This window comes from Entelurus aequoreus, linkage group LG17 (assembly GCF_033978785.1).
Source record: "Entelurus aequoreus isolate RoL-2023_Sb linkage group LG17, RoL_Eaeq_v1.1, whole genome shotgun sequence".
Taxonomy (NCBI): Eukaryota; Metazoa; Chordata; class Actinopteri; order Syngnathiformes; family Syngnathidae; genus Entelurus; species Entelurus aequoreus.
This window is the reverse complement of record NC_084747.1, coordinates 26594381-26616880: the sequence shown is the minus strand read 5'-3', so window position 1 is coordinate 26616880 and position 22500 is coordinate 26594381. Positions and strand designations below refer to the sequence as shown.

The following is a 22500-nucleotide window of genomic DNA, read 5'->3' as shown; positions in this document are numbered from 1 at the left end:
TCCTTCCAGTCAGGGTTTTTTTTAATTTTGTTTCTATCTGCATTTGAGCCCGATGGTATCACGTTAGCTCCGTCGCTAAAGTGCGTCAACGATGTATTGTCGTGGAGATAAAAGTCACTGTGAATGTCCATTTCGCATTCTCGACTCTCATTTTCAAGAGGATATAGTATCCGAGGTGGTTTAAAATACAAATCCGTGATCCACAATAGAAAAAGGAGAGTGTGTGGAATCCAATGAGACCTTGTACCTAAGTTACGGTCAGAGCGAAAAAAGATACACCCTGCACTGCCTCTCTAGTCCTTCACTCTAACGTTCCTCATCCACAAATCTTTCATCCTCGCTCAAATTAATGGGGTAATCGTCGCTTTCTCGGTCCGAATCTCTCTCGCGCCATTGTAAACAACGGGGTATTGTGAGGAATCCTTCCTCCTGTGACGTCACGCTACTTCCGGTACAGGCAAGGCTTTTTTTTTATCAGCGACCAAAAGTTGCGAACTTTATCGTCGTTGTTCTCTACTAAATCCTTTCAGCAAAAATATGGCAATATCGCGAAATGATCAAGTATGACACATAGAATGGATCTGCTATCCCCGATTAAATAAAAAAATGTCATTTCAGTAGGCCTTTAAACTGCCTCAAGTTGTTGCTCAGATTAAATAAAATGACAAAACTTTTCTTCTACATATAAAAAGTGCAACATTAAACAGTTTCAAGTCAACTCAGCCTCAGATTGACTTTTCTTCCCCCCCCCCACCCAGCCTGGCTAACTTGGCAGTAAGAGGTGGGAGCTGTTTGCTCGTCTTTATCTTTGTTGAAGCGATGTTCACTTGGGGGTGGTGCCGCTTCAAATGGGTTAGCATGTTTGACGTGTTGGCAGAAGCACGCCTTACCGAAGTGTTCCCAAACGGGAGATCTTAACGAGGCAGGAGGGTCTTCCAGCTCTGGCTTTTATATGTTGTCCTAGCCCGGTCATTGCTAGCATGCCGTGTGTTGTGCCTCAGTGTGCATTGTTTACACAACGTGCGCTACACTACTTAATATGTCCGTGTGGAAACTCGTTCGGTACACCTCCGAACCGAACCGGAACCCCCGTACCGAAACGGTTCAATACAAATACACGTACCGTTACACCCCTAATATATATATACAGTATATATATATATATATTATACGGCCAAATATTTTTGAAGTCAAAAAGTCTGGACAGCTCTGGTTTAGAGAATGTTGCTCAACATTGCACAAAAGCAACAGAAGTGTTACCAATCCCCAAGGTCACAAAGTCCTTTGGCATTAATGTCAGGTTTGACCGGTTCCAGTCTGTGGAGTCCAGACCTGTTGGCTCCACGTCCACACCTTTAGCTTCAGGTCAGTCCCAGCTCATCCCGCTGGCTGTGTTTGCACAGCTTTGCAGTCCCGCAGCAATGCTAATACGCTACTTTATCCGCCAGCACAACAAACCGCCGCCCTGGAAAGTGGGAGCAGCTGGTTCATCACGCTCAGGTCTGGATCTCAGACTAGACCATGTTTCTTTCCTCTGTTCATTCACGATGTAGCTCCATCAAAAGACTGTTACCAAAGCCCCTGCTCCCAGTCTTGGAGTTGGTTCAACGGCATGTGAGATCATGATTTAGTTAGCTATTTTTTTAAGGCGGCGCAAGTATGGAAGCAAGGTTGGTTGCATGAACAAAAGCACACAAACGCTTGAGGGAATAGGGAACGCAAACGTTCCCTATTCGGGTGTACGGAAGGTAGGAACTAAAGTGCAGGACTTTAAAATAATAATTTGGTCCAATAATATTTAAATAATAATCACTGCATAACATAAATTCATGTTCATACTTAAATAAGAATAACAGGGCAAAATAATGTTACACAGACCACGTAAATGTCTGCAAAAAATAGTTCTCTATTTTTACATTTTCATACTTTGCACTATTTTCCTACACTTTTTTAAGCATTTCTTACGCAGACACACACACACACACAAATATTAAACATTACGTCACTACTGGTCCCACATTTCCTAAAAAACAACTGAAAGTGTTATCCAGCTATTTACCGACATATACTGTTCATGTTTAAATAACTTTTACTGCAAATGAATATCGCCTCCAAATATCGCTCATCGGCCTCCTTGACTACCATTAATCCGTTTCGGTATCAGCCCTAAAAGAAGAGGAAAAGTCACTTTTTGGATGTTTTTACAAATGCACCGTAGCCCTTCGCCACGCTCATCTTTTCTTTTCGACCCTCGTCCGTTCCCTATTCGGGTGTACGGAAACAGCAGGTAGGAACTAAAGTGCTGGATTTTTAAATAATAATATGGTCCAATAATATTTATGTAATAATCACTGCATAACATAAACTCATGGTCATACTTAAATAAGTATAACAGGGCAAAATAATGTTACACAGACCACGTAACTAAAAAATACACTAAAAAACAACTTAAAGCCTTGTCCAGCTGTTTACAGACATATACTGTTCATGTTTAAAATAACTTTTACTGCAAACGAATATCGCCTCCAAATATCGCTCATCGGCCTCCTTGACTACTATTTATCAGTTTCGGTATTGGCCCTTAAACAAACGAATCGGTCGATCTCTAATTTGATCTTATTTCAATGGCAGTGTTTCCCACACATTCATTTATTTGTGGCGGCCCGCCACAAAAGAATTACGTCCGCCACAAATAAAAATAAAAAAATTAAAAAACTTTTTTTTTTTTGTCCTGTCCAGCTTCTCAGGCAAATCATATAGTTGATGTAGATGCCCATATAGGCTGTTCAGATTTACTTTACAAAATAGAAGTGTAGGATACTTCTCTTGTTGCCTTATTTGTATTTGACCACTACTGTTTTCTGTTTATTTGTTACTGACTGTGGCAGGACACCTCTGCCTCTGTTTCACTTTATGTTGCTGGTAAATAATATGGTTGTAGTAGTAGGTTAAAGTTAAATTATTTAGTATGCACTAATTAAAGGGGCAGAGCTTTAAGAGACATTTTAGCTTTTATATTTTATAAGATATATTTTTTGTAAGAACCACAATTAATAAATATATTTCAGTGAATAACTTATTGTTCAAATCTGTATATAAATATGTATACAAAATGTGTAATTATATTGTAAAATGGATGGATGGATGGATGGATGGACGTTTAAAACAAAACTGTTATTATTAATTAGTAAGTATACATTTTTTGAGCCTTTTTAGAGAAAATCATATCATTGTAGTAAATTACGCAAATTACTCGATGATGTCATGGTGACCACGCCCATAGCCACGCCCCCACCGTCACAGGTATCTTGGCAGTTTATGGGAAACACTGAATGGCCTATGTTGATTTGAGATACGAGGTCGGTGGTGGAACCTTTTAAGCTCGTACGTTGAAGATAAACTTGATGGCATCGAGAAAATATTTTTGCTTCGTTTTTAATAAGAAATATTACAAATTTTCCTTGAGAATTGCCACAACAGACAGAGTTGGCTTAAAACGAGAAGCCCCTGCAGATATTGCCAAGTGCGAGACCTCACTAGTTCAATGAGGAATCTGCCCCGCGGGGTGCTTCCCGCCTAATTTGACATATCTGACGGTGTAATTGCCGCAGGTGTGTTGCCATAGTATGTTAATAACCATGAACGACACTTTGAAGTGCACACAGCACAGCATTTTTATATTTGACCCAATCCAGACAACCTTTCCAACTCATGGCGCAAATAAACTGACAGAAAACAAAAACTTTGTGGATATGGGAACAAAGAACATTATGTCATGGCTGTCTTGAGTTTCCAATAATTTCTACAACTCTTATTTGTTTGTGATAGTGGTTGAAGCACATACTTGTTGGTCACAAAAAACATTCATGAAGTTTGGTTCTTTGATGAATTTATTATGGGTCTACTGAAAATGTGACCAAATCTGCTGGGTCTAAAGCAGTGGTCCCCAACCTTTTTGTAGCTGCGGACCGGTCAACGGTCCGCAGACTGTATTGATCCATATTTATATATAATGTATATATTGTGTTTTTTACGTTGATTTAATTAAAAAAATAAAAATAAAAATTCAAAAAATTTTGTTTTTTTTTCCTTGTGTGGCCCGTACCAATCGGTCCGTGGCCCGGTGGTTGGGGACCACCACTGCTCTAAAGTATACATACAGCAATGTTAATATTTGGTTGCATGTCCCTTGGCAAGTTTCACTGCAATAAGGCGCTTTTGGTAGCCATCCACAAGCTTCTGGTTGAATTTTTGACCACTCCTCTTGACAAAATTGGTGCAGTTCAGCTAAATTTGTTGGTTTTCTGACATTAACTTCAGCATTGTCTACACGTTCTCAATGGGGTTTAAGTCAAGACTTTGAGAAGGCCATTCTAAAACCTTAATTCGAGGCTGATTTCGCCATTGATTTACCACTTTTGCCGTGTGTTTGGGGTCATTGTCCTGTTGGAACACCCAACTGCGCCCAAGACCCAACCTCCGATGGTTTTAGGTTGACCTGAAGAATTTGGAAGTAATCCTCCTTTTTCATTGTCCCATTTACTCTCTGTAAAGCACCAGTTACATTGGCAGCAAAACAGGCCCGGAGCATAATACTACCACCACCATGCTTGACGGTAGGAATGGTGTTCCTGGGTTTAAAGGCCTCACCTTTTCTCCTCCAAACATATTGCTGGGTATTGTGGCCAAACAGCTCAATTTTTGTTTCATCTGACCACAGAACTTTCCTCCAGAAGGTCTTATCTTTGTCCATGTGATCAGTAGCAAACTTTAGACGAGCTTAAGGTGTCGCTTCTGGAGCAAGGGCTTCCTTCTTGCATGGTAGCCTCACAGTCCATGGCGATGCAAAACACGCTTGACTGTGGACACTGACACCTGTGTTCCAGCAATTTTCCAATTCATTGCAGACATGCTTTTAGGTGCTTCTCGGTTGACTCTTGATCATCCTGACCAATTTTCTCTCAGCAGCAGGTGATAGCTTGCGTTTTCTTCCTGATCGTGGCAGTGACACAACTCTGCCATGCACTTTATACTTATGAACAATTGTCTGCACAGTTGTTTTTGGGACCTTAAGCTGCTTTGAAATGGCTCCAAGTGACTTTCCTGACTTGTTCAAGTCAATGATTAATTTTTTCAGATCTGTGCAGAGTTCCTTTGACTTTCCCATTGTCGCATTTGTAACCGAGTCTAATGACTGCATCACATGAGCCCTATTTAAATGGGCTCAGAGAAGTCAACAGGTGTCGACAATCCTAATCCCTCACATGAAGTTAAGAAGCCATGCCATGAAGCTAATTTGATTTGATTGGAACTTTTCTACATCACCAAAATTAATCATGTATGTTGCTGAATGAATACTTTTAAACCCAACAGATTTGGTCACATTTTCAGTAGACCCATAATAAATTCATAAAAGAACCAAACTTCACGAATGTTTTTTGAGACCAACAAGTATGTGCTCCAATTACTCTATCACAAAAAAATAAGAGTTGTAGAAATTATTGGAAACTCAAGACAGCCATGACATTATGTCCTTCACAAGTGTATGTAAACTTTTGACCATGACTATATATATATATATATATATATATATATATATATATATATATATATATATATATATATATATATAAATATAACCATATATATATATATATATATATATATATATATATTTTTTTTTTTTTTTTTAATTTTTTAATTTTATTTAAGAAGCTGAAAAAGTATATATTTTTCAGCTTCTTAAAAAGCTCCAAGCCCTGTAGTGTGGCAATTGTTTTTGTTTGTTCTTTTCTCCGTTTTTGGGTTGACTTCCTGTTGTGCGCTGTTATTTTTGTTCCACTTCCTGTTTTCTACTATGTTGCAGCAGCTTTTGTCTGCTTCTGAACGCATATATATACACATACATACATATGTACTTATACATATATACACTACCGTTCAAAAGTTTGGGGTCACACTGAAATGTCCTTATTTTTGAAGGAAAAGCACTGTACTTTTCAATGAAGATAACTTTAAACTAGTCTTAACTTTAAAGAAATACACTTTATACATTGCTAATGTGGTAAATGACTATTCTAGCTGCAAATGTCTGGTTTTTGGTGCAATATCTACATAGGTGTATAGAGGCCCATTTCCAGCAACTATCACTCCAGTGTTCTAATGGTACAATGTGTTTGCTCATTGGCTCAGAAGGCTAATTGATGATTAGAAAACCCTTGTGCAATCATGTTCACACATCTGAAAACAGTTTAGCTTGTTACAGAAGCTACAAAACTGACCTTCCTTTGAGCAGATTGAGTTTCTGGAGCATCACATTTGTGGGGTCAATTAAACGCTCAAAATGGCCAGAAAAAGAGAACTTTCATCTGAAACTCGACAGTCTATTCTTGTTCTTAGAAATGAAGGCTATTCCACAAAATTGTTTGGGTTACCCCAAGCTTTTGAACGGTAGAGTATATATATATAATTGTTATTTTACATGCAGTCGGCCCCCAAAAGTTTGGACACCCTTGCTCTATCTGGAATGTTGGAAGCAGTGGGTGAAAAGGAGAGTCTGCTGTGAGTCGATAAACACCATCAGACACGAGGGAGGGGGACCCCAATTTTCCCACAAAGCACTCTACCCCCCGGGCGGCGGGGGAACAATGGCGGGGGCATCAATACCTGCAATTGGGAGAGGAGACGAGCGAGCCAAACGGCACAGGCGGGTCGGCTCTCGTCTACCCGGTAAACGGTCGGCCTGGATGGAGAGCGGCGGGAGGCAGAGGACACGATGGGGGGTGGGAGGGGTCGCCATTAGCCGTGGAAGGTGGCTGGCAGAACGGGGAGTGGAGCTTTTTTAACGCCGGGGGGGGGGACGATACAGGTGTTTTCAATTACCGGCAAATTCAGGGCAATTTCCTCCTCTTTCTGACCACACCCCCGACCGAGATGATGGGCGTCCCGAACAAAGAGGCAAGGAGATGCGATTGTTTGACTGTGGGTTGTTAGGGGGGGGGGCTTTTTATCAATCCCACTTTGTCAACCTTCCTCTCCCACCTTGGAAACCACTTCTTCTTGTCTCCAATTGCGTTCCTGTTCATGTTTACACTTATTTTTTGGGGGGAGGGGGTGGGACCTGCAAGAGACATTGCACAGAGACAAATTATATTTTGTCCTAAGTTTGATCTGGATTTTAATGAAGAGATTTTTGGCTCTTATCATTGTTAGTTTTTTTTAACTGTTTTGTTTTTTTTTATCAAGGAAGCAATAGGAGGTCGGGTCGCGGGGGCAGCAGCCTAAGCAGAGAATACACAGACTTCCCTCTCCCCAGCCTGTATATGTATATATATAAAGCGCTGATCTACATTTCTGCCAGTGGGTGCTCGGACGGGCGGTAAATCTGACGCTACTTTTCTGAGGCTATGTCTACACTCAGTGGCCTAGTGGTTAGAGTGTCCGCCCTGAGATCGGCAGGTCGTGAGTTGAAACCCTGGCCGAGTCATACCAAAGACTATAAAAATGGGACCCATCACCTCCCTGCTTGGCACTCAGCATCAAGGGTTGGAATTGGGGGTTAAATCACCAAAAATTATTCCCGGGCGCAGCCACCGCTGCCGCTCACTGCTCCCCTCACCTCCCAGGGGGTGATCAAGGGTGATGGGTCAAATGCAGAGAATCATTTTGCCACACCTAGTGTGTGTGTGTGTGTGACAATTATTGCTACTTTAACTTAACTTTAACTAAGCCGAATAACCCCTTAAACCAGTGGTGCCCAAGCACCGGTCCGGGGACCGGTACCAGTCCGTGACACATTTGCTACCGGGCCACAGAGAAACATTAAATAATTTATAAACGACTGCATTTTCTCCCACTTAACTTTCGCCTGTCCCATGAGACACACCAATAAGATTGTTTGTAGATGTACAATAAAATTCCTAATAGGAATTTTCCATTAGTTATAACTTTGTGACATGATACAATGCACATTAATGCACATATAAAATATAAATGTGACAAGACTGTAGCCTAAGGCTGATTTCCATCTGCATCTCATTGCAAAGAAACAAGCCCGGGGCTCCTACTAATTCAGCGTTATAGTGAGTTGTATTTTTCATGCACTTATTTTTGCTGTATTTATCAGGCACAAGTGGAAAGCTGGTCCCTGAAAGTAATTCCTACATTAAACCGGTCCGTGGTGCAAAAAAGGTTGGGGACCACTACCTTAAAGGCCTACTGAAACCCACTACTACCGACCACGCAGTCTGATAGTTTATATATCAATGATGAAATCTTAACATTGCAACACATGCCAATACGGCCGGGTTAACTTATAAAGTGCAATTTTAAATTACCCGCTAAACTTCCGGTTGGAAACGTCTATGTACGATGACGTATGCGCGTGACGTCACGACGGCAACGAAAGTATTCGTACCCAACGTGTCACCATACAAACTGCTCTGTTTTCATCGAACAATTCCACAGTATTCTGGACATCTGTGTTGGTGAATCTTTTGCAATTTGTTTAATGGACAATGGAGACTGCAAAGAAGAAAGTTGTAGGTGCGATCGGTGTATTAGCGGCTGGCTGTAGCAACACAACAAAGAGGACTTACTTGGATAGCAGACGCGCTAGCCAACGCTAGCCGCCAACCGCATCTGTGATCGGGTGAAGTCCTTCGTCGCGCCGTCGATCGCTGGAACGCAGGTGAGCACGGGTGTTGATGAGCAGATGAGGGCTGGCTGGCGTAGGTGGAGAGCTAATGTTTTTATCATAGCTCTGTGAGGTCCGGTTGCTAAGTTGCTAAGTTAGCTTCAGCGTCGTTAGCAACAGCATTGTTAAGCTTTGCCAGGCTGAGAATGATTAACCGTGTATTTACATGTACATGGTTTAATAGTATTGTTGATCTTCTGTCTATCCTTCCAGTCAGGGATTTATTTATTTTGTTTCTATCTGCATTTGAGCCCGATGCTATCACGTTAGCTCCGTAGCTAAAGTGCGTCAACGATGTATTGTCGTGGAGATAAAAGTCACTGTGAATGTCCATTTCGCGTTCTCGACTCTCATTTTCAAGAGGATATAGTATCCGAGGTGGTTTAAAATACAAATCCGTGATCCACAATAGAAAAAGGAGAGTGTGTGGAATCCAATGAGACCTTGTACCTAAGTTACGGTCAGAGCGAAAAAAGATACACCCTGCACTGCCTCTCTAGTCCTTCACTCTAATGTTCCTCATCCACGAATCTTTCATCCTCGCTCAAATTAATGGGGTAATCGTCGCTTTCTCGGTCCGAATCTCTCTCGCTCCATTGTAAACAACGGGGAATTGTGAGGAATCCTTCCGCCTGTGACGTCACGCTACTTCCGGTATAGGCAAGGCTTTTTTTATATCAGCGACCAAAAGTTGCGAACTTTATCGTCGTTGTTCTATACTAAATCCTTTCAGCAAAAATATGGCAATATCGCAAAATGATCAAGTATGACACATAGAATGGATCTGCTATGCCCGTTTAAATAAAAAAAAATCATTTCAGTAGGCCTTTAAACGAATAATTATTTAGCCTAAGCCCTGTTTCAGCCACACTAAACCAGCGTTTAAGGTCCCCCTCCTCTGACAATTTTTTACACGAGTAAGTGCGCCGTGTATTTCTTGAATCTCCGGCTCTTAGCTTTGTATGGACTCATTGATCATTTACAAACTGAGTTTGGAGAGGAAGTGACACCAGAAAGACCACGACCCGCACAGGAAGTGACGTCAGAAAGAACACGCCACAGCCAGCTTCATGATAAAGCGGTTTCGTAACTGGGACGTAACCACTGGAAATATGAAAGCGAGTCATCCAGACATGCCCGTGTTTCTCCTTCCGGCTGTACAGACGCTTGTGGAAATCACACATGAATACCTTTAAGACAGGTGTGTCCAAAGTGCGGCCCGGGGGCCATTTGCGGCCCGCAGCTAATTGTTTACCGGCCCGCCACACATTCTGGAAATGCTAATGCAAAAATTACAAAAACATTTAAAAAAGTGTAATGAGGTGAAATCTAACTAGAAAAAGTTGCAATGTTGACACAAAGCTACCATGCAGGCTTTTTTTTTCTTTTGTCTACATTTCTTTTTTCTTTTTTTGCCATTGCTCAAAAAAAAAAAAAAAATCAATGTTATAATGAATTATTGACCTATTCAAGGCTCCAATTATTTCAAATATTTCACTTTAAAATGTTTTATGTGGGAAATATTGCATATATTGTGTGGTTGCCATACAAAAACATCAACATTTTATTTGACAAAAGAGCATAAAACAAACAAAATAACAGTTCAAACGTAAAATCGACAGATATATCTGAAGTTGAGCTTGTAACTTAAGTGTTGAAAGTCAAAAAAAAAACTAATAAAAATGTATCACTTTCTGAGTGGGGCACCTTTTGGATCCCAAATATATTTAATGGGATTTTATTTATCTTTTCACTGTGATTACTCAAAAATAATAATGAATTAAAATCAATGGTGTCCTGCATTATTGATCTTTTTAAGGCTCTAATTACTTCACATCAAACATTGCTTTCTGAATGTTTTGGGCAGTACTACTGCAAATACTGCATATTTCAGTTTTATTATAAAAAAATAAGTTGTCTTTGACAGAAAAGGCATAAAACCTTTTTGTTTTTTTAAACTTTATATCAACCTGAAGTTGATATACTGTACATATTTACTGTAAGCGTTATATAAATAAAAAAATAATAATTTGACTTGTTTTTAACATTTTAATGACTTAGACCCTTTATGGTCCCCGGGAGCCCTAAAGGTAAAAAACAAACAAAATCCATATATTTTGTTATGTTTTGAAAATGAAAAATATCAAAATGGCCCCCGCATGCTTTAATTTTTCCGTGTGCGGCCCTCAGTGGAAAAAGTTTGGACACCCCTGCTTTAAGAGAAAGCGATTGCAGCTATTTGGGATACAACACTTCTCAGACGGCAAGAGAACTTTCCAATCTCCAGGTCAGCTGGGATTCCATTTACCGAAAAACTTTGTCCATTTGTCGAAGGAGAGTCAACGAGAATGCGGGCTCCCGTGGATGTGATAAAAAAGGTAGCGTGTGCTTTGTATTACCTGGTGGTCGAGGGAAGACTATGGAAAACGGCGAATGCTTTTGGACTGGCAAAGCAGACTGTATCAGTTATTGTCCGCCGTGTATGTCGCAGACTCAACGTCTAGGTCCAGACTATATAAAGTCCCCAAAAACGAATGGACAATGAAGGTGAAGGCAAAAGAGTGAGGAGTGTCCTGACCAGATATCTACACCCCTAGATTGATTGTTGTCAAATGTTCTTTGTCACATTGTGTACTTTTGTGTCCAATAAAGATTTGATTAATTTATGATGGCTCAGGTGTGATTCACTACAATAGGGCCCCACAGCACACTGGATTACAGTTAATTGAAATACCACAACACTGGATATTGTTCAGATGAGTTACATTTAAGAACTTGCACACAAAGCAACACTGGAGGTGACTATAACGTGCGCATTTTCCGCACATGCGTATTAGGTCGCGTTGCGCCGGCTGACGGAGGGGGGGAGGGGGTATTAAACGACCATTGTGTGTGTGTGGACACGGATAAGGTTAGGTGGGATTTACCCTGGATAACCTTAGTGTAGAAGGGGCCTGAGCATGCGCAGTTTTTGCTTGGTGGTGAGAAAGAATTTGTCATCAATCCCACATGGGTGCTCTGCGCCTATGTATATATATATATATATATATATATACACACCGTATTTTCCTGACTATAAGGCGCACTTAAAATCCTTTTTTTTCCTCAAAACTCGACAGTACGCCTTATAACCCAGTGCGCCCAATGTAAGGAATAAGTTTGGTTGAGCTTACCCACCTCGAAGCAATTTCATTTGGTACAAGGTGTAATGATAAGTGTGACCAGTAGATGGCAGTCAAACATAAGAGATAAGTGTAGGCTGCACCGTTTAATGTGCTTCAACATACGAGTATTAATATGGTGTGTGTTTGTGTGTGTGGCGTTTTGTTTTGCAATATTATGCAAAAGCAACTTTTCTTACCTTCTGGTACCTGCTGATCTGTGTTTGGGATCTGCGTAAATCCTGAAAAATTGCGCGCTTCCGCCTTTGTAGTTTGTGCCGACACCGTAGTCAAAAAGCTTTTTTTTTTTCTCTATCTTCTTGTTATGGGACATTCATCCTCCGCTGTTGCCATTCCTAATATAAAGTAGTCTAAAGTTCTTACTTATATCTGTCAGTAAACTCGCCATGAAAACACTAAAACATACCGGTATAGTGAGTTTACATTATTCACCCAAGGAACTTGGACTGTCAGAAAGCGGCTTGAAGATGACCTGTAAAACATCATCTATGCAACATTTTGACCAAAGAACCACCATTACATGTTATGTAGACCAAAAGGAAGTGTTTTACATTTAGAAAAAAAATTATAATAATATGACTCCTTTAATGCGCCCTATAAAAAATACATACAGTATGAAAAAGATCAAAAATAGACCATTCATCAGCAGTGCGCCTTATAATCCGGTGCGCCCTATGGTCCAGAAAATACGGTATACACACACACACACATATATATATATATACATATATGTCTTAATTAGATTATCCAAAAAATAGTGCTTGATACCGTGGTAGAGCGTAATATGTATGTGTGGGAAAAAATCTTGTGATTTTTTTCCCACACATACATATATATATACATATGTATATATGATCTATTGCTAACGATGGATGCTGATGCGTCATCTATGTTGCTGCTTCTTGATCTTAGTGCTGCTTTTGATACCCTCGATCATAATATTTTATTACAGCGTATCAAAACACGAATTGGTATGTCAGACTTAGCCTTGTCTTGGTTGAACTCCTATCTTACTGACAGGATGCAGAGCGTCTCCCATAACAATGTGACCTCGGAGTATGTTAAGGTAACGTGCGGAGTTCCCCAGTGTTCGGTTCTTGGCCCTGCACTCTTCAGCATCTACATGCTGCCGCTAGGTGACATCATACGCAAATACGGTGTAAGCGTTCACTGTTATGCTGATGACACCCAACTCTACATGCCCCTAAAGCTGACCAACACGCCGGATTGTAGTCAGCTGGAGGCGTGTCTTAATGAAATTAAACAATGGATGTCCGCTAACTTTTTGCAACTCAACGCCAAGAAAACGGAAATGCTGATTATCGGTTCTGCTAGACACCGACACCTATTTAATATTAACACCTTCACATTTGACAACCAAACAATTACACAAGGCAACTCGGTAAATAATCTGGGTAATATTTTCGACCCAACTCTCTCGTTTGAGTCACACATTAAGAGTGTTACTAAAACGGCCTTCTTTCATCTCTGTAATATCACTAAACTTTGTTCCATTTTGTCCACTAGCGACGCTGAGATCATTATTCATGCGTTCGTTACGTCTCGTCTTGATTACTGTAACGTATTATTTCCGGGTCTCCCTATGTCCAGCATTAAAAGATTACAGTTGGTACAAAATGCGGCTGCTAGACTTTTGACAAGAACAAGAAAGTTTGATCATATTACGCCTATACTGTATATACCTTTATATACATATATACATATACCTATACTGTATATACCTATATACATATACCTATACTGCATATACCTTTATATACCTATATACATATATACATATACCTATACTGGCTCACCTGCACTGGCTGCCTGTGCACTTAAGATGCGACTTTAAGGTTTTACTACTTACGTATAAAATGCTACACGGTCTAGCTCCATCCTATCTTGTTGATTGTATTGTACCATATGTCCCGGCAAGAAATCTGCGTTCAAAGAACTCCGGCTTATTAGTGATTCCTAGAGCCAAAAAAAAGTCTGCAGCCTATAGAGCGTTTTCTATTCGGGCTCCAGTACTCTGGAATGCCCTCCCGGTAAAAGTTAGAGATGCTACCTCAGTAGAAGCATTTAAGTCCCATCTTAAAACTCATTTGTATACTCTAGCCTTTAAATAGACCCCCCTTTTAGACCAGTTGATTTGCAGTTTCTTTTCTGCTCTGCCCCCCTCTCCTTCGTGGAGAGGGGGGGCACAGATTCGGTGACCACAGATGAAACGCTAGCTGTCCAAAGTCAGGACCCAGGGTGGACCACTCATCTGTGCATCAGTTGGGGACGTCTCTGCGCTGCTGACCTGTCTCCACTCAAGATGATCTCCTGCTGGCCCCACTATGGACTGGACTCTCACACTATTATGTTAGATCCGCTATGGACTGGACTCTCACAATATTATGCCAGATCCACTCGACGTCCATTGCACCGGTCGCCAGGGGGCGGGGGGGTCCCCACATCTGCGGTCCCCCCAAGGTTTCTCCTTGTCATCCCATTGGGTTGAGTTTTTTCTTGCCCTGATGTGGGGTCGTTGTGGCTTGGGCAGCCCTTTGAGACACTCATGATTTAGGGCTATATAAGTAAACATTGATTGATTTATATATATATATATATATATATATATATATATATATATATATATATATATATATATATATATATATATATATATATATATATATATATATATATATATATATATATATATATATATATATATATATATATATATATATATACACACACACATATACATATGTGTGTGTGTTTTACTTTGCATGCAGTCGCCCCTGAAATAGACGGACATTAAAAGAGTAAAAGAAACCTAATTTTGAGGTGTAATAATGGAAGATAAATTGGAAACTGGAAGTACAACATGAAGTGGCAAGAAATACGTCAATAATCAATAATGACTAAAGTGAAATACGTTCTGGACCACAAATCCAATTTCTGCTCAATATCGGAGTTATTGAGCAGAAATACTTACAAAAGTACACTTAATCACTTAGCATGTTAGAATAAGGAAAGATGAGTTGGAAATTGGAATAATACAAAATACATGTTTTTTTATTATTTTATTGTGTAATCATTAATACTACTACTGTTATTCTCTCAATGTTATGTTTTATTGATGTATAAATGTAATATTTATATTATGTACTGTATATTCAATTTTTACATACAGTATATATATATATATATATATATATATATATATATTTATTTTTTTTAAATGGCGTTAATTTGAGTTATTCTCAAGTGTGGACGCCTAAAAAGCACTTGGCTAGTATCGAACACAAACATTTAGATATTGTGAGAGCAAGGTCAAATAGAGGACGCAGGATAGTTCCGTCATTTCACGCTTTTGGTCCTTTCCTGTCGTCGCCCACCGTGATGGCTTGAGCCTCAAGCGCCATGCTTCACTTTTGGGAAACATATTGTCAACATTATTATGCTCCAGGCAAAAATGTTTCTACATTAATGTCGATTTATGAAAGTAAGGCCTACATTTTTAAATTGGCTTGATTGTTTACAATATCAATCAAATCTTGGAGGATGATTAAGAGTACAAAAACCCTTAAATTGATATCTTTGTTAAAAACATTTGAAGTGATTTAGGTCTTGTCTTTTTTCATTTTTTTTTAATTATTATTATTTAATACTCTATCTGTATTTGTTGTTGTTTTCTTTCCTTGGCATGTTTCGCTGATGTTGAAAGTGTTTTGACTTTTGTGTGCATTATAAATGTATGTTTGTTGTTCAATAAAATAAAAAATAAAAAATACAAATAAAAAAGACTTTTGGGAAACATATTTTATCCGACATTGCCACCTAGTGGCCACAGCCTCAACTCCTAATGGGAAGCCATCTTTGATCCTCAGTACATGGGCCAGAATTACACCCATGCTGTGCCCAAACTTTTTACATGAGGCCCACACGTAGAAAACTCCAAGCATGCGGCGGCCATTCGTTTTAATTTTCAAAACAACATACAAAAAATACATGTTTTTTGTATTATTTTATTGTGTAATCATTAATATTACTACTGTTATTCTCTCAATGTTATGTTTTATTTATGTATTAATGTAATATTTATATTATGTACTGTACTTATGTACAAAAATTGCAAAAAATATTTTATTTTTAGGGCTCCACTCAAGTTTGGTCCCAGGGACCGGAAGCGTCTCAGTAATAAAAATGTTAAAAATGACTCATATATTACTATTATTTTTATCATCATTCAAAGTTTAAATGTGTAGATGACTTTTAAGCCTCTCTGTCGATATGTTTTTATGTGTTATGCCCTATTTGTCAAAGAACCCCCTTTTTTTTGGCAAACATATAAAATATGTAATATTTCCCCAAAAAATATTTCAAAGTGTTAAATTTGATGTGAGCAATTACATGTCTTTTATTTTTCGCCGTTCTTGCTTTCGTTTGTGCGCGAAATCAAATTATTTATGGCAGTCATTTACTGCCAACACAAAACAAACATTAGCAAGAAATATTTTCTATACACACCTTAAAAGTTGTTCAACAATACACGGTTGAAAGTGCTCTTTTTCATCCATTCGTCCATTTTAAAAAGAAAAGTGAACCCGGAAATACCACCGTCCAGAACGTCACTTCCTGTTTATGTTGGCGCTTCACACGAACAACCAATCATACGCCTTCTTCTTTATCTTCAAAGCTCTGATTGGTGTTTCGCATTGCTATATTAATTGCAGTCATTGGCTGACAAAATAAAACAAAAAAATAGCAAGTGGTATTTTTATTCTAGAATGTGAATAGGTCTTCCTTAAGTGTTTTCAACAATACAAAATAAAAGTGTTTTTATTTTTTTTTCATTCATTTGTCAAATTTTAAAAAAATGAACCCGAAAATACCGCAGGCCAGGCCGTAACTTTCGGTTTATTTTGGCGCCTCGCAAAATCAACCAATCACACGCCTTTGTATTCGTTTTGCAAAGCTTTGGTGTGCGGCGTCACACTATTAACTGCAGTCATTGGCTGCCGAAACAAATAAGCCTCGCCGATGCTCATTAGGAATGTATCCCTGTCGAGTATTAAACTCTGCCACTGGGTTTTTCGGATATTGACCACGTTGGGGTTCCGCTCAGAGAACACACAGTCATCATTTGGACTCCTCCAACTTTAATGGTGCATATTGGTTTAGGTTCATTTAGTTAGTTAGTTAGTTAGTATCTGTAAACCATAAGCAAGCACCCATCAACAATCCCAGTGCAAGTATTTATAACACAAGCTTTTAACATAAAAGTTAAAGTACCAATGATTGTCACACACACACTAGGTGTGGCGAAATTATTCTCTGCATTTGGACCCATCAAGTTAAAGTTAAAGTACCAATGATTGTCACACACACACTAGGTGTGGCGAAATTATTCTCTGCATTTGGACCCATCACCCTTGATCACCCCCTGGAAGGTGAGGGGAGCAGTGAGCAGCAGCATTGGTCACGCCCAGGAATCATTTTTGATTATTCAAACCCCAATTCCAACCCTTGATGCTGAGTGCCAAGCAGGGAGGTAATGGGTCCCATTTTTATAGTCTCTGGTATGACTCGGCCGGGGTTTGAACTCACAACCTACCGATCTCAGGGCGGACACTCTAACCACTAGGCCACCGAGTAACTATATCGTATAAAATGTTGCCTCAATTAACTTTTTGGGATCAGAACCTAGATGACTGACTAGACTTTATAACAAAATAATTGCACTCAACAGTATGCGTCAGTGTACCGTTTACGGTAATTAACACACACCATCAAGCTGTAGACCAGGCCTGGCCAACCCGCGGCTCGCAAGCCTCACGCGGCTCTTAAAGGCCTACTAAAACCCATTACTACCGACCACGCAGTCTGATAGTTTATATATCAATGATGAAATCTTAATATTGCAACACATGCCAATACGGCCGGGTTTGATTACTAAAGTGCAATTTTAAATTTCGCGCAAAATATCCTGCTGAAAACGTCTCGGTATGATGACGCCTGCGCGTGACAACACGGATTGTAGAGGACATTTTGGGACAGCATTATGGCCAGCTATTAAGTCGTCTGTTTTCATCGCAAAATTCCACAGTATTCTGGACATCTGTGTTGGTGAATCTTTTGCAATTTGTTCAATGAACAATGGAGACAGCAAAGAAGAAAGCTGTAGGTGGGAAGCGGTGTATTTCGGCCGGCTGCAGCAACACAAACACGTAGCCGGTGTTTCATTGTTTACATTCCCGAAAGATGACAGTCAAGCTTTACCATTGGCCTGTGGAGAAGTGGGACAACAGAGACTCTTACCAGGAGGACTTTGAGTTGGATACACAGACGCGGTACCGTGAGTACGCATGAGCTGCGGCTTCCAAACATTTGATTGCTTGCCCGTACGTGCGTGCCGCTATGTGCATGTCACGTACGTAACTTTGGGGACTTTGGGGAAATATATGTGCTGTATGAACTTTGGGGAGGTGAACGGTACTTTGGGCTGTGAGATTGAGTGTGTTGTGCGGGTGTTTGATTTGTATTGGCGTGTTATATGGACGGGAGGGGGGAGGTGTTTGTTATGTGGCATATTAAATATAAGCCTGGTTGTGTTGTGGCTAATAGAGTATATGTCTTGTGTTTATTTACTGTTTTAGTCATTCCCAGGTGAATATCAGGTCCCACCCGCCTCTCACAGCATCTTCCCTATCTGAATCGCTTCCACTGCCCTCTAGTCCTTCACTCTCACTTTCCTCATCCACAAATCTTTCATCCTCGCTCAAATTAATGGGGAAATCGTTGGCTTTCTCTGTCCGAATCGCTCTCGCTGCTGTTGGCCATGATTGTAAACAATATGCAGATGTGAGGAGCTCCACAACCTGCGACGTCACGCTACTTCTGGTACAGGCAAGGCTTTTTTTATCAGCGACCAAAAGTTGCGAACTATATCGTCGATGTTCTCTACTAAATCCTTTCAGCAAAAATATGGCAATATCGCACAATGATCAAGTATGACACATAGAATGGATCTGCTATCCCCGTTTAAATAAGAAAATGTCATTTCAGTAGGCCTTTAAGCATAAAGTTGTGTGATTATATACATGATTATTGTAACACTCAGAGACCATAACGCTTGCATCATATCAACTGGCTTGGAACATTGCACAGGCTAAAAAGCCATAGAATGAAGGGGACTTCGTTAAAAAATGCCTCAGTGACGCTGTTGAAATCTTGTCTCCCGGAGACGACAAACTAAAAAGGGTGAAATCCTGTCTCCCGAAGACGACAAACTAAAAAGAAGGGTATCAGAAGTCCAACTGTCCCGCCATACTGTTGAATGCAGAATATCGGACATTAACACGGCTATTGAATCACAGTTGCACTCTTGACCTTCAAGCATGTGAGTATTTGTGTCTCATTGGATGAGAGTTGTGACATACAAGACAAGCCTCAGTTGGCAGTATTTGCATGGTCTGTTTCAAACATCTTCCCATACAGAAACTAACTGCCCGTACAGAAAAACTGCAATAGCCACGGATGGAGCCCCAACCATGATCGGATCTGTGAATGGGCTTGTGGGGCTGTGCAAAGCTGATGAACCATTTCCAGAGTTTTGGAATTTCCACTAACTTATCCACAGGGGAGCAACTCGTGTCTAAATCATTGAATTTAGACGTCATGAAGCCTGTGATCGAAACAGTCAACTACATCCGCACACATGCACTTAACCACAGACAGTTCAGGAATCTTATCGCTGAGCTGGACCAAGGACTTCCAGGTGACCTGCCGCTGCACTGCACTGTGAGGCGGCTGTCAAAAGGCAAGGTAATCTCTCGCTTTTTTTGAGCTTTTGGATGCTGTGAAACTGTTCATGGAAGAGAAGGACAAGGACTATCCCGAGCTCTCGGACCTCGAGTGTATTATGGATCTGGCCTTTTTGATCGACATGCTGTGTCACTTGACAGACTGAACCTAACCCTGCAGGGTAAGTTAAAAATGCTGCCTGACCTGGTGCAAAGTGTGTTTGTGTTCGTCAACAAACTGGAGCTGTTCAAGGCGCATATTCAAAAAGGGAGATTTAACACATTTTCCCCACTCTGCTAAAAGCCAGCGGGCCAAGTCACCAGCGTCGCCCTGAAAAAGTAAGACAGATATGCTACACTGGCTGAAAACACATTTCTCAAGTCAAGAACTATAGAAATGATCCCCGTTGTTCCTCCCCGCTGAAATCTTTAGTAAAAGGCGAAAGATTTATGCGATCTGAAGAGAAACGCATTGAATGGGTCGACGAGGAATGTAATCTGTGGCCTTTTCAGTTGTAGATCACGGAACTGGGTTACAAAGCTTTCGTGCGGGTTTTCAACCAGTGTAGCATATCTGTCTCTTTACTTTTTCAGGGCGACGCTGGTGACTTACCCGCTGGCTTTTAGCAGAGTGGGAAAATCTTTTGAATATGCGCCTTGAACAGCTTCAGTTTGTTACCAAACGCAGACTGTTTGAAAGCCCTGCTAGTCACAGAGGCTGCGGCTGAGTTGGAGATGATCGATCTTTGTGAGGAGGACCAACTGAAAGCTGCTTTAAAGGGAAGGGACCATTGAGTTCTGGAAAAGTGTGCCAATGGAAAAATATCCCAATGTCAAACGGGCTGCGCTTAAGATACTGTTAATGTTTGGGTCAACATACGTCTGTGAGTGTGTTTTCTACCCTGAAACATGTGAAATCGAAGCATCGATCTTGACTGACACCCATGTGAAAGAATTTCTTCGAGTGGCAACAACGGAACACCAGCCAGATTTGAAGAGGATTGTCCACGACAAGGAATGCCAGAAGTCCCACTAAGCAACATGCATAGAGAAAAAATATATTTTTGTTTGTGGACTTGGTTGAACTGAGAGTTTGTGTGTGTGAGACAGTGCACACAATGTTAAATGTTGAAAATAACTGGCCTGTGGTCTTAGTACTGTAGGAGTCATGTTGGTGTGTGACATTTACAATAAATCTGGCTGAGCAGAGGTCTGTGTGAGAGGAAGGGATGGGGTGATGTTCATGTGTGCCCACGTGTAGGATGTTGCAGTAACACAGTAAAAAAAAAGTGGCTCTTAGTCTGGTTGGCCACCCCTGCTATAGACCGCATTTTATCGCTACATATATTACATTTTGAAATATTTCAGTTTACTTTGTTGTAATCTTGTACACGCATACTTTGACAAGATTTCCAGCAAAATTACTTCTAACTAATTTGCTGTTTTACGAAAAGCCAGAACACCACTTCAAGTAGCCATTTTGTGCTGGGACATTTTGCTATTCAAAACTTTTATTTTGATATGCGCACCAGAAAAAACGTCCCAAAATGGAAGACAGAAAATCAATAAATACTGAACGGCTGGTGGAAATTTAAAAAAAAATAATAGGATGATTAGCCCATTTCCTCATCGTCCTCCTCGCCGAACTCTCCCTCCTCCTCGGCGGTGGCGTCCTGGTACTGCTGGTACTCGGACACCAGGTCGTTCATGTTGCTCTCGGCCTCGGTGAACTCCATCTCATCCATACCTTCGCCTGTGTACCAGTGGAGGAAAGCCTTGCGCCGGAACATGGCCGTGAACTGCTCGGAGATGCGCTTGAACAGCTCCTGGATGGCCGTACTGTTGCCGATGAAGGTGGCGGCCATCTTGAGGCCCCGGGGAGGAATGTCGCACACGGCCGTCTTGACGTTGTTGGGGATCCATTCCACAAAGTAGCTGCTGTTCTTGTTCTGCACGTTGAGCATCTGCTCGTCCACCTCCTTCATGGACATGCGGCCGCGGAAGATGGCGGCCACCGTGAGGTAGCGGCCTTGGCGCGGGTCGCAGGCGGCCATCATGTTCTTGGCGTCGAACATCTGTTGGGTGAGCTCGGGCACGGTGAGCGACCTGTACTGCTGGCTGCCTCTGCTGGTGAGGGGAGCGAAGCCCGGCATGAAGAAGTGCAGACGGGGGAAGGGCACCATATTGACCGCCAGCTTCCGCAGGTCGGCGTTGAGCTGCCCGGGGAACCTGAGGCAAGTGGTGACGCCGCTCATGGTGGCGGAGACCAGGTGGTTGAGGTCGCCGTAGGAGGGCGTGGTGAGCTTGAGGGTGCGGAAGCAGATATCGTACAGAGCTTCATTGTCGATGCAGTAGGTCTCGTCCGTGTTTTCCACCAGCTGGTGCACCGACAGCGTGGCGTTGTAGGGCTCCACCACCGTGTCCGACACTTTGGGTGAAGGCACCACGCTGAAGGTGTTCATGATACGGTCCGGGTACTCTTCTCGGATTTTGCTGATGAGCAGAGTACCCATGCCGGAGCCGGTGCCTCCACCCAGGGAGTGTGTGAGCTGGAAACCTTGGAGGCAGTCGCAGCTCTCCGCCTCTTTCCGCACCACGTCCAAGACGGAATCCACCAGCTCCGCCCCTTCCGTGTAGTGACCTTTGGCCCAGTTGTTACCAGCACCACTCTGGCCTGCGAGAGCAGTGGACAATGAGTCACCAAAACACACCCAGTTTAACCCAAAACTTACCAAAAACAAAAGTTGTTCTCATAATTTAGACTTTTTATCTCAGAATTGATTTTCCTGTCTCATAATGTATTATCTTTATCTCATAAATA

At 41.1% G+C, this 22500-nt stretch overlaps 1 protein-coding gene and 1 non-coding gene across 3 annotated transcripts in view; both read right to left on the bottom strand.

Moving 5' to 3' along the window:
* Window positions 1-20041: 20041 nt before the first annotated feature.
* LOC133633015 (U5 spliceosomal RNA) lies at window positions 20042-20155 on the bottom strand. Its single transcript, XR_009821752.1, has one exon. It is a non-coding gene; the product is annotated as a U5 spliceosomal RNA (small nuclear RNA).
* Window positions 20156-21170: 1015 nt separating this feature from the next.
* The window catches only part of LOC133632755 (tubulin beta-1 chain-like), a 5703-nt gene continuing 4373 nt past the window's right edge, over window positions 21171-22500 (bottom strand). For both annotated transcript variants that reach the window (XM_062025403.1, XM_062025405.1), the window contains one exon: window positions 21171-22353. In XM_062025403.1, the coding sequence (XP_061881387.1) occupies window positions 21293-22353 (1061 nt within the window). In that variant the 3' untranslated portion in view covers window positions 21171-21292. The remainder of the gene's footprint in view (window positions 22354-22500) is intronic.